The sequence below is a fragment of the Silurus meridionalis genome, chromosome 7 (genome assembly GCF_014805685.1).
Source record: "Silurus meridionalis isolate SWU-2019-XX chromosome 7, ASM1480568v1, whole genome shotgun sequence".
In the NCBI taxonomy this organism is placed as follows: Eukaryota; Metazoa; Chordata; class Actinopteri; order Siluriformes; family Siluridae; genus Silurus; species Silurus meridionalis.
The window spans coordinates 5,034,007-5,046,837 of NC_060890.1; the positions used below are offsets into that span (position 1 = coordinate 5,034,007).

Consider the following 12,831-nt stretch of genomic DNA (forward strand, 5'->3'; position numbering starts at 1 on the left):
CTAGTGGTCTAGTGGTTAGGATTTGGCACGCTCACCGCCGTGGCCCCGGTTCGATTCCCGGTCTGGGAACCAAACCCAACCATTAGGGTTGAACAAGCCAGTGCACCTCTAGTTCTGGTCCCAAGCCTGGGTAAATGGGGCGGGTTGTGTTAGGAAGGGCACCCAGCTTAAAAACATGTGCCACCTCAAACATCACGAATATAGGTGATCTGCTGTGGCGATCCCTAATAAGAGAAGTCGAAAGAAAGTAATAAATTAACTTGAGATCATTATAGATTCAACACCAGCTAGATTATGCTCTAGCCTTTAAATGTTAAATGATGGAGAAACAGCATATGTAGAATGATAAATGTTATGAAATGTAAAATCTGTCTGAGGGAATTTGGCAGGATTCCACAAATTTGTAGGATCCTTTCATGAATTTGTAACATCCTGTAACATCCTTCTCTTCAGACTGAAGAAGCTGTTCAAATGAGTAGCAAAAGGTTATACAACCAGATAGAAGTCTAGTTGACAGTGGATAAGATCCATAATAAAAGTAATTAGCGTTAATTATTTTTGTGAAATGCTTCTTAATTTCAAACGCTAAAGTTACAAATCTGTCTTTGTGCCCTCTTGACAGCTCAAGGTAGAGATTCCTCAGTGAGGTTGTGTATCTTCGCAATGCGAAGATGGTCCCCGTTACAGGCCCCGAAGCGTTTCGTCGCTTCACTCCGGAATCACTGGCCGAGATCGAGAGGCTCATTGAGGAGAGGAAATCCGGGAAGGAAGCAGAGGGCATGGTGCCAGAGGCTGAGCCATCGGCACCTAGCAGTGACTTGGAGGCAGGAAAGTCTTTGCCCATGATATACGGAGATCCACCGGACGACATGCTCAACACCCCTTTGGAAGACTTAGACCCTTTCTACAAAGCGCAAAAAGTCAGTCTTTAGATTGTTCAATTCGCTTTCAAAGTAGCTACAACACTCTGTATGAAAACGTTAAGCAGTCTTATTTTATTCATTTCAGTTATGTTGTTACTGTTTCAGACGTTTATTGTAATCACCAAAGGCAACACGATCTACAGGTTTAATGCAGAGTCATCCTGTTACTGCATCAGCCCATTTAACCTCATAAGAAGAGCCGCCATCAGAATTCTCATACATTCATATCCTTTATGTTCCTCAGAATGACCTCAACTTTTATTTTCATTCATTACCTCAATTGTTCTTTAAAGTTTTATATAGTAAATATATATATATATATATATATATATATATATATATATATATATATATATATATATATATATATATATATATATTAGCAATTGAAAATATCTAGGTATGCTAATAATTATATATATAACTTGTATCAGTCATTCAAAATGACATTATTCTTTTATTATACTTGAATGTGTGAGTTTTTTCCTTGACTCTTTATTAAGCTATTTAGCATGCTTATCATGATTACTATTCTCTCCAACTGTGTATTCATGACGATGAGCAACCCTCCTGCCTGGAGTAAAACCGTGGAGTAAGTGCAGCATGTTTCAGTCTTATACAACAGAAATTCCAAAGTTAGACTTCCTCATTATTTGTGTGAAAACGTAAAATAAATAAATAAATATAAATATATATATATATATATATATATATATATATATATATATATATATATATATATATATATATATATATATATATATATATATTGGTAGTATAACTAATATTTATATAACTATCTCTATTTTTCTACATCAAATGTTACTAAAATATATCTACAGCTACATCTATCAAAACATTCACAAATAATTTCAAATTTGCAATTGATTACAGGTATGTCTTTACTGGTATATATACCTTTGAGGCAGCAATTAAAGTGGTGTCACGAGGCTTCTGTATTGGATCTTTCACATTCCTTCGTGATCCATGGAACTGGCTGGATTTCATGGTGATTAGCATGGCGTAAGTACATCATATCAAACGTAGCACATCAAGGTTTTCTTTAATTTAATATAAGATACTCAATGGATTACACTAAACAGATTTCAACTAAATTTTGCTGACAAAAATCACTTCGGTTTTAAATTGTTGGTTTTGCCACATTTACAAACAAAAGCATTGGGTTCTGGCAGTATTAGAAATTGTTGATTAAAATACGTGTAGCTGTGGTGCCTCTTTAAAAGCCACCAACTGTTTACATTTACAGCATACTCGCTTATCCAGAGCGACTTACATTTTTCTAATCTCATTTATACATCCGAGCAGCTATAAGGTTAAGGGCCTTACTGAGGGTCCCAGGAGTGTGGCTGGGATTTGAAATCATGACCTTTGGCTCCAAAGTTCAATGCCTTAACCACTAAGCTACCACCTACCAACCAAATGGTACACTAGCATAGGATTATTTGATCTTCGTATGCTACATGCACAGTTATGCTATTCAGGCACCTTCTCAATGACAACCAGCTAATGCTGCCATTTGCCTGAGGTGCCGGACACATCTATATATAGCGCTCATTAAAACATATCATTTACATTAGCAGCAACCCTGTTTAAGCAGGTCTTCCCACATGAGCAGAAGAAAATATCTTAACACAACAAAAAAATTAAGTGCAAAAAACTGCACAATTTTCAAACATTGTACTTTTTTAAAAACATTTTATATGTATTATATTTTTAGCCGCATGCTGTGGATCATGCAGCATAGCTGATATGAGGTCAGGTAATGAAATAGGGTGGACAGGCTACACAAACAGCCTCACACCATTTTGTGATATAGTCACAAAATATAATCTATTAATTTATGTTCATAGACATGAATTTCCCTCTTTTTAAATGTCACTGAGGATGACTTACTTTGTATGTATTTGTTAATTGGAAGTATTTTTGGTACCTCCGCCAAAGTTTTCTTCCTGCCACTGGATACCACAGAAGCTACTGGCTATTATAAACCATTGTCAGTAGTTCCTTCCAGTCAAAATACAGTAAATATATTCTCCTTGTTAATTAAGGAGACTGCGTTCATTGGAGATACACACATTTATTACAGTATAACCCTCTAACCCTAACTGTATATTTTCTGCCCTATTCTCTGATATAAAGTGAGAAAAAAGATTACTTTTGAATTTCAGTCAGCATTACCCATGATCCTCTGCCTCCATTGCTATGGAAATAGAGCCAGGTGGAGTCAATCTGTTGAGTGACATAAAAAAAAAGGAAATTCTTGTTCATGTACACAAATGAATAGATGAAAGTCATGACTATATCACAAAATACCCTGAGACTGTGTTGATACAAAGAATGTTTGTATAGTTGTCCCAATCAGTAACCACAAAGCGAAATTTTTCTATACAAAGAAAAGACAGTGGTTGATCCCAAAGTTTACAATTGTTATTTGTATATATTAAAACATGTATTAGATATTTTATTACTCCTAATATTTCTTTCTCAAGTTTTTAGTCTTTTCTTGCTTTTAGGTACCTCACAGAGTTTGTTGATCTTGGCAATGTATCAGCACTTAGGACGTTCCGTGTGCTCAGAGCTCTGAAAACAATCACAGTTATTCCAGGTTTGTTTTTTTCCTCCTTTATATTAATTTTAGAACATACAGATAATGATATATATATATATATATATATATATATATATATATATATATATATATATATATATATATATATATATATATTGGTAGTATAACTAATATTTATATAACTATCTCTATTTTTCTACATCAAATGTTACTAAAATATATCTACAGCTACATCTATCAAAACATTTACAAATAATTCACAATCACAGTTATTCCAGGTTTGTTTTTTTCCTCCTTTATATTAATTTTAGAACATACAGATAATGATATACTATATATATATATATATATATATATATATATATATATATATATATATATATATATATATATATATATATATATATATATATATATAGATAGATAGATAGATAGATAGATAGATAGATAGATAGATAGATAGACAGACAGACAGACAGACAGACAGACAGACAGACAGACAGACAGACAGACAGACAGACAGACAGACAGACAGACAGACAGATAGATAGATAGATAGATAGATAGATAGATAGATAGATAGATAGATAGATAGACTTTATATTTAAATTATCCCAAAACTTTATCCTTGTTTCATTCTCCTCCTCTTAGGCTTAAAAACTATTGTCGGAGCCCTTATCCAGTCGGTCAAAAAGATGGTGGATGTGATGATTCTGACCAACTTTGCCTTGGCTGTATTTGCCCTCATCGGCCTGCAACTCTTCATGGGGAACCTGCGCCACAAGTGTATTCGCTGGCCCATTTCAAACAACACGATAGATGATGACTATGCCGCTCTGATCTCTAACACCACCTTCATCAACAGCACTTTTGACTTCAAAGCCTACATTGAAAACGAAGGTGAGTTGAGGTTTTAGAGATATTTCTGCTTCTCAAGCTGGAACTTTGGGCCATTAAAGGCTTAAAACAGAGCTAATTCATCAGCATGTTGGTATATATATATATATATATATACAGGGAGTGCAGAATTATTAGGCAAGTTGTATTTTTGAGGATTAATTTTATTTGAGGATTTAATTTGAACAACAACCATGTTCTCAATGAACACAAAAAACTCATTAATATCAAAGCTGAATATTTTTGGAAGTAGTTTTTAGTTTTAGCTATTTTAGGGGGATATCTGTGTGTGCAGGTGACTATTACTGTGCATAATTATTAGGCAACTTAACAAAAAACAAATTCATACCCATTTCAATTATTTATTTTTACCAGTGAAACCAATATAACATCTCAACATTCACAAATATACATGTCTGACATTCAAAAACCAAACAAAAACAAATCAGTGACCAATATAGCCACCTTTCTTCACCTTTCTATCCATCCATGGATTCTGTCAGTGTTTTGATCTGTTCACCATCAACATTGCGTGCAGCAGCAACCACAGCCTCCCAGACACTGTTCAGAGGTGTACTGTTTTCCCTCCTTGTAAATCGCACATTTGATGATGGACCACAGGTTCTCAATGGGGTTCAGATCAGGTGAACAAGGAGGCCATATCATTAGATTTTCTTCTTTTATACCCTTTCTTGCCAGCCACGCTGTGGAGTACTTGGGCGTGTGTGATGGAGCATTGTCCTGCATGAAAATCATGTTTTCTTGAAGGATGCAGACTTCTTCCTGTACCACTGCTTGAAGAAGGTGTCTTCCAGAAACTGGCAGTAGGACTGGGAGTTCAGCTTGACTCCATCCTCAACCCGAAAAGGCCCCACAAGCTCATCTTTGATGATACCAGCCCAAACCAGTACTCCACCTCCACCTTGCTGGCGTCTGAGTCGGACTGGAGCTCTCTGCCCTTTACCAATCCAGCCACGGGCCCATCCATCTGGCCCATCAAGACTCACTCTCATTTCATCAGTCCATAAAACCTTAGAAAAATCAGTCTTGAGATATTTCTTGGCCCAGTCTTGACGTTTCAGCTTGTGTGTCTTGTTCAGTGGTGGTCGACTTTCTGCCTTTCTTACCTTGGCCATGTCTCTGAGTATTGCACACCTTGTGCTTTTGGGCACTCAGTGATGTTGCAGCTCTGAAATATGGCCAAACTGGTGGCAAGTGGCATCTTGGCAGCTGCACGCTTGACTTTTCTCAGTTCACGGGCAGTTATTTTGCGCCTTGGTTTTCCACACGCTTCTTGCGACCCTGTCGACTATTTTGAATGAAACGCTTGATTGTTCGATGATCACGCTTCAGAAGCTTGGCTATTTTAAGACTGCTGCATCCCTCTGCAATATATCTCACTATTTTTGACTTTTCTGAGCCTGTCAAGTCCTTCTTTTGACCCATTTTGCCAAAGGAAAGGAAGTTGCCTAATAATTATGCACACCTGATATAGGGTGTTGATGTCATTAGACCACACCCCTTCTCATTACAGAGATGCACATCACCTAATATGCTTAATTGGTAGTAGGCTTTCCAGCCTATACAGCTTGGAGTAAGACAACATGCATAACGAGGATGATGTGGTCAAAATACTCATTTGCCTAATAATTCTGCACTCCCTGTATATATGGAAAAAAATATTGAGACACCTAACCTTTATTTTCTATATGTGGTTCTTCACCAAACTCATACCACAAAGCTGGAGGCACACATTTGTATAGGATGTCTTTGAATGCGGTATAATAGAGTTTTGCATTTACTTGTACTTGGAAACCCAAACCTGTTCCAGCTTGGCAATGCCCTTGTGCACAAAGTGAGCTCCATATGATTTACATGGTTTGGAGAAGATCTTGAGTGGCTGCTATAGAGCTCTGATCCCAACCCTACTAAATACCTTTAGGATGAATTGGAATGCTAATTGCACCCCAGTCCTCCTCACCCTACATCAGTATCTGACTTTTATAACACGCTTGTGGCTGATGAACACAAATGTCCACTATGTCCACACTCCAAAATCTATTGGAACATCTTCTCAGAAGAGTGGAGGGATTTGTAAGAGCAAACTAGGACTAAATGTGGTATGCGATGCTCAAAAATCACATACCATACTTATGACCAGGTGTCTGCAAACCTTTGACAATATAGTGTTTCTATATGTACTAGGGTTGTGCATCTCCATAACCCAGGCGGATGAGATTCGCATCTTGATGAATAGCTAACAATACTATACATTAAAGATACATACGAAGCTACCGGTGCAGTACGATTCACCCCTAATAGCATGCAGTGAGATCCAATTTCGATTTGATTTCAACACGATGCAATACAATGCAATGGAAAAAATATGATGCGACACAATTCAATATGGTACAGATAGTTCACTTTTATTTCTTTGGTTCAGACAGACAGCAAATCATCAATTTACTTAAGTGCCTTCTGACTTCTAACATATGGCCCTTTCACAAACAGGCCTTTATAGTGCAAAGAGAAAAAGATTAAATAAAACCAGACATTCATTTCCTGTTCTGTCTCCAAGATGAAGCAGTGCTATCTCTGCCATGTTAATCTATATTCTATGTGACTCTCAGGACACACCTTGGTCTCTGTGGGTTTGTAAATCAACATACTCACGTAACAGCAGTGGTGCTGAGAGAACGTGCTTGAGAAACGAGGAGAAAAAAATCATAAAAGTATAGCACATCTATTAATAATTATACATAAATAAATATTTTTTTTACTGATGCAAATATGTTAAAATCGTTATGCACATTTTTTTAAATAGAGGCATAACATCATTACATTTATGCAGATGCACTGATGCGAATCAGTGAATCTTACCATCCCTAGTATATATTAGGATATGTATATGGGAGTATATGGGAAAGTTTTTATGTGCTTGACAACAGTCTGTACTTTTCTGAATTGTTTCAGTGTTTCATTATTTACTGGTGGTCATATGTGACCAGAAAACACAAAATAATCATCATCATCATCATCTTTAATTTATATATTGCCTTTAAAAGTTGAATCACAAAATGCTTTGTAAGCATAAAAAAATAAATAAAAATTAAAAACATCATATACACATCACAAAAAAGAATCACCTGGAAGCGATCCTAAATAAAATAGTTTTAAGAGCAGATTTAAAAACACTAAAAGATTTAGCATGTCTGATCTCAATTGGGAAAGAATTCCAAAGTTTTTTCGCACAAGAAGAAAAGGCTCGGCCCATGCAATGACGTGTTCACCTGATCTGGTCTTTGTCAGGATTCTAGCAGCTGAATTATGAAGCCTGCAATTTGTTTAAGGTAGATATAAAAACCCCAGCAAGCAAACAAGTACAGTAATCGATATTTGAAAAAAAATGCATTGATCAATTTTTCAGCAACCGAGAAAGATAACATGAGGCAAAGCCTTGCAATATCGAAAGCCTTGCAAAAGTGGCTTAATTGCATGTGCCTTGTGTTTTTCTGCTGTCACTAGAGTAAAGAAATATCAAGTTTAAAAAACTACTGAACTGTATATGTTAGGGATTTTAATGACAAATCACTAGGTGGATGGATGGATGGAAAGACCTATTGATTTTTATGGATTAATTATTTGATTGATTGATTGATTGTTTGCAGAAAACCAGTACTTTCTGGAAGGTAGCTTAGATGCTTTACTATGTGGCAACAGTTCTGATGCTGGGTAAGTTTGCCATCCAGTCATGGGCATTTCTTCTTTCTATTTGTATCATATACCGTATCTCACAAAAGTGAGTACACCTTTCATTTTTCGAGTGGCAGCGGTTTGCGAGTGGAGGCGGAACCGGGTGATAACTACACTTGTAGCTGATGAGACTAATCTGTGTGCTCTGTTCCAGTCCAGTGATGCCCTCCATTCATGAACCGCTGCCACAGATATATTTTAGGGTAGTCAATATGCAAATTGTATAGCAGTATAAATTTACTGTCCTCTGAAAATAAATTAACATCCAGCCATTATTGTTAAAATAGCTGGCAACAAAAACTAGTAAACCCTATGTGATAACACCTGCACGTCGTTTAATCATGCAAAGCCACGTGTCCTATTGTCCTATGTGACATTCTGAAGCAGAACATAATGCCCACCTTCAGAAGCTGGGCAGAACGGCAGTTTTTCAATATAACAACAACCCCCAAAACACAATAAAAATGACAACTGCTTGCTGAGGAAGCTGAAAGTGAAGGTGATTGAGTGGCCAAGTATATCTCCAGACCTGAATCTTATAGAGCACCTGTGGCACATCCTCAAGTGGTAGGTGTAGAAGCTCCATGTGTATAACATCAAGCAGCTCTGTGATGTTATTATGAAGTAATGAAAACGGATCCCAGCAACAACCTGTGCATCTCTGGTGAATTCCATGCCCAGGAGGATTAAGGCAGTGCTAGATAACAATGATGCTCACACAAAATATTGACACTTTGGGCACAGTTTTGGAATGTCAACTTTGGGTGTACTCTTTTTTCTAATTTTTTTTGCCAGTTATTAAGACAATAATGGCTGTATGTTGAGTTGTTTTTAGTGGACAGTTAATCTTTATTGGTATACAAGTTGCACATTGACTACTCTAATGTATATCCAATTTTAATTTCTATACTATTGTTCCCTTGAGATCATATAATGAAATGGTTGCTAAAAAGGGGTGTACTCACTTTTGTAAAATATTGTATATATTGACTATTTTTCACCAGAAATTATAAAATGAAGGAAAGTAAGATACTGTTGCTGGTGTTTCAACAGAAAATGCCCAGAAGGGTTCACATGCATGAAGGCTGGAAGGAACCCGAATTACGGCTACACCAGCTTTGACACATTTGGCTGGGCATTCCTTGCTCTCTTCAGGCTGATGACTCAGGACTACTGGGAGAACCTTTTTCAGCTGGTAATCAGTTTTTTTAATCAAATCTTATTGTTGACTATAAAATTGAAAAAGTAAAGAGTAATGTAAATTAATGTCAAATTTGCATCTGTATAAGAATTAGTCAATTATTAGACATTTAAAAGTACAATATTAATAACATTTTGGTTGCAGTAATTCTGCCATAGATCGTGTCTGGAAACATTTAATTTTGTTGATAAATTAAGACTGTATTTGATTCTAAATTAAATACTGGATTAGGTACTGATTTTATTATAACTGAGTAGCTTTTATTATTATTCATTAATATGCACTGCAAAAAATAACTTCTTATAAATAAATTCTTAGAAAAAAAATTTCTTGAAATAAGAAAACATAAAATAAGCATTAAAACTTATTTTAATTTCAAGCAGTCGATTTAGTCTAATTACTTAAGCTTGTTATTTGTTTTTAAAACAATTTGTGTGAAAGGATTATAAGATCAGAGCGACTGAACAAAATAATTCCTCTTAATTTAAAAATCATAATTATATATTCTGACTAAACATTAAAATTATAAACGAGATTACTATTAAAATACAGATCACGTATACACACGTATTGTCAACAATTATTCATTTAAATGAAGACTGTCTTGTAACACACAATAGTTATGATGCAAAAACAAATTAAGATCATTGCCTGCTGCTTCTCAGAATACTTACTACAAACTTATTGCAACATAAAACTTCATTAAATTTATTTTGTCATCACTGAAAGATTTTCAACATAAAGCGATAAGTACTTTGTATAAACAATAAAGTTCTAATAACCATACTATATAATATTTGGAAAGAATGTGGCGACTTAATACTGCAGACTCTTTCTTTTATAATTTGTTATTAGGTTGTAAATAAATGTGTTGGTGTTGACATAAAACAAGCATTTGGAATAACTAATAATAATGAACAACTACTAAGTGTGATTATTGAGCATTTTTACTGGGCAACCTTAAAACCAGTTGTTACAGCAAAAATAAAGTTTTAAAAGATACAAGGCTGGCCTCAAATATTTTTTTTTACTTTATTAAGTAAGAAAAAAAGATAAACAATCTTTAAACAATCATAATAATCTCACACAATCTGCTCTTGCATAGTATTTTATTTGAAAAATAAGATCAATTCGATTTTTACGGCTAGAAATAAAAATTTTAATTTCGACTTGATGAAGAGTTTTTGCAGTGCAATTACGAGATTTGAACATTCTGCCGAGATTTTAATGGAATTGCACAATTCATATTCATAAACTGTTTAAATAGACCAATGTTGCAAATATAATCAGTCCTAATCCATTTATGCAATTATAAACTAGCCTTTTCTGTAGCATCGGATAAACTGATTTATCATTATTACCGTATATGTAATTAATGGTGTTTTTTATGTAGACTCTTCGTGCAGCTGGGAAGACCTACATGCTTTTTTTCGTGGTGGTTATATTTCTTGGATCGTTCTACCTCATCAACCTAATCCTGGCAGTAGTTGCGATGGCATACGAAGAACAGAACCAGGCCACGATTGCAGAGGCCCGGGAAAAAGAAGAGGAATTTCAGAGACTGCTAGAGCAGTTGAATAACCAAGAGCAACAGGTCAGGTGACTAAAATACCATAAAATACATGTTATGACTGCAAAGTGATTTGAAGCTTTCTGTTGCTCAATTTGCTCCAGTTGTCATTGGTTCATTGTTGCTTTTTTGCAGATGCGGGCTGAAAGCAAGGCATCACTGGCCAGTCAGACATCTCATAGCAGAGGCTCGGAAATGGCCGATGATGGCGACGATGTAATAAAGGACTGTAATGGTAGGATCATTCCCCGTCTGGTCATCCATAGAGCTCCAACTATAGTTCAGGTAAAGCTTTGTTTTTATTTATTTATGTTCACTGCCAGGGTTTGGGCTGGTTTGTATTTAGAGATGGTAACTTGAGTCAGAAAACTAAGTGAAATTATGTTTACCCAACAGGTCTTTGGATTCATCATTGTGATTGTGTTGATTTTTTTTATTTTTACAATAATCCAGATTGATGAGGCAAATTTGCTCTCAAGTGCATTACAACTGCAAAAGACAACTTAAAAATTACAATTGAATACGATTTTATATAGAAACACTGATCAGCCATAACAATATAATCACTGACAGGTGAAGTACGTAGCATTACGTAGCATCGTTATAAAATGGCACCGTCATCTACAGGGATATTTTAGGCAGCTTGTGGATGGTCAGTTCTCAAAGCGACTTCAAAGCAGGACAATGAATGAGCATAAAGATTGGTGTGACTTTGACAAAGGTAAAATTTTGGTGGGACAGAGCATCTCCAAAATGACACCTTTTTTAGAGTTTCCTGGGTGGTAACTTAGTGGTTAAGGCATTGGACTTTGGATCTGAAAGCTGAGGTAGTGAGTTTAAATCCCAGTCACACAAAGCTGCCACTTTTTGGCCCCTTAAACAAGGCCCTTAACACCATACCTGCAAGGATAAATGTTTTGTTGTTCCAATTGCAGTAAATGTAAATCTTTGTGCCTACTAAAAGTTGTCCAAGGGAGGATAACTGGTGAACTGGCAACAATCCTATAACTGACCAAGGCTGGCTGATGGGGAGCAAAACCTAGCTTGTCTAGTCCAATATCTCAAAAGAACTATGTACTGTATAAGTTTTAGAGTAACATATTTATTATATTGACTTGATTTTATTATGAGCTCGTCAGTGAACCAAACTAAATTTTGAATACAGATCTTAATATAGCGACACAAATGATACTAATAATTTTACAATCTTTACTTGCATCACAATGCACATCTTTTTACCTATGTTATTAATTATAGCTATAATATTTTGTATTTTTGTTTCCTTCAACTTTGTATAAATGTTGTAATTGTAGTACTTCTTGCAGCCAGTCTTACATGAGCAGAACTATTAACCCAAAATAAAGGAATGAAAATAAAGTGTACAAGATGCAATTTCCTATTTCCAACTATTGTTGTTTAATTGTTGTCTTAACCACAGATTCATTTTTGTCTCCGCAGTCAGGACCAGACGATGAGCAAAAGGCTGACAAAAAGTCATTGTCCTCCCAGCATAGCATGATGCGCCTTGGACACCCCGGGCTCTCTCAGAGAACAGCCAGTGCCTTGAGTGTGTGCAGTGCAACTAGGGAAGGTATTAACAGAGATAAAGAAAATAGAGAGCTATAATGTATAATTATTTCATAATATTTAAAGACTGAACATGTAGCAAACAGTCCATTAAGGGGCAGTCATTGGCTAAGATGTTTTTTTTTTGTTTTAGAAGGTTGTAAATTTAAACCCTAGAACTACTTCGGTTCTATTGTTTGGGCCTTGAGCAAAGGCCATGGACCTCTACTACACAGTTATATGAATGCAATATTTGTAAATGGAAAGGGATGTCTGACAAACCCACAAATGTCATGCAATTTTTAAACTACGGAATACTAAAAACAATTTC

The 12,831-nt window shown here is 35.6% G+C and overlaps 1 protein-coding gene across 1 annotated transcript in view; it reads left to right on the forward strand.

Moving 5' to 3' along the window:
* Nucleotides 1-662: 662 nt before the first annotated feature.
* Nucleotides 663-12,831, forward strand: part of scn4aa (sodium channel, voltage-gated, type IV, alpha, a) — a 29,805-nt gene continuing 17,636 nt past the window's right edge. The window contains exons 1-11 of the mRNA XM_046854312.1: nt 663-920; nt 1,029-1,147; nt 1,426-1,515; nt 1,818-1,946; nt 3,458-3,549; nt 4,165-4,413; nt 8,079-8,142; nt 9,217-9,358; nt 10,758-10,958; nt 11,070-11,219; nt 12,393-12,525. Of these exons, the coding sequence (XP_046710268.1) occupies nt 672-920; nt 1,029-1,147; nt 1,426-1,515; nt 1,818-1,946; nt 3,458-3,549; nt 4,165-4,413; nt 8,079-8,142; nt 9,217-9,358; nt 10,758-10,958; nt 11,070-11,219; nt 12,393-12,525 (1,618 nt within the window). The 5' untranslated portion in view covers nt 663-671. The remainder of the gene's footprint in view (nt 921-1,028; nt 1,148-1,425; nt 1,516-1,817; nt 1,947-3,457; nt 3,550-4,164; nt 4,414-8,078; nt 8,143-9,216; nt 9,359-10,757; nt 10,959-11,069; nt 11,220-12,392; nt 12,526-12,831) is intronic.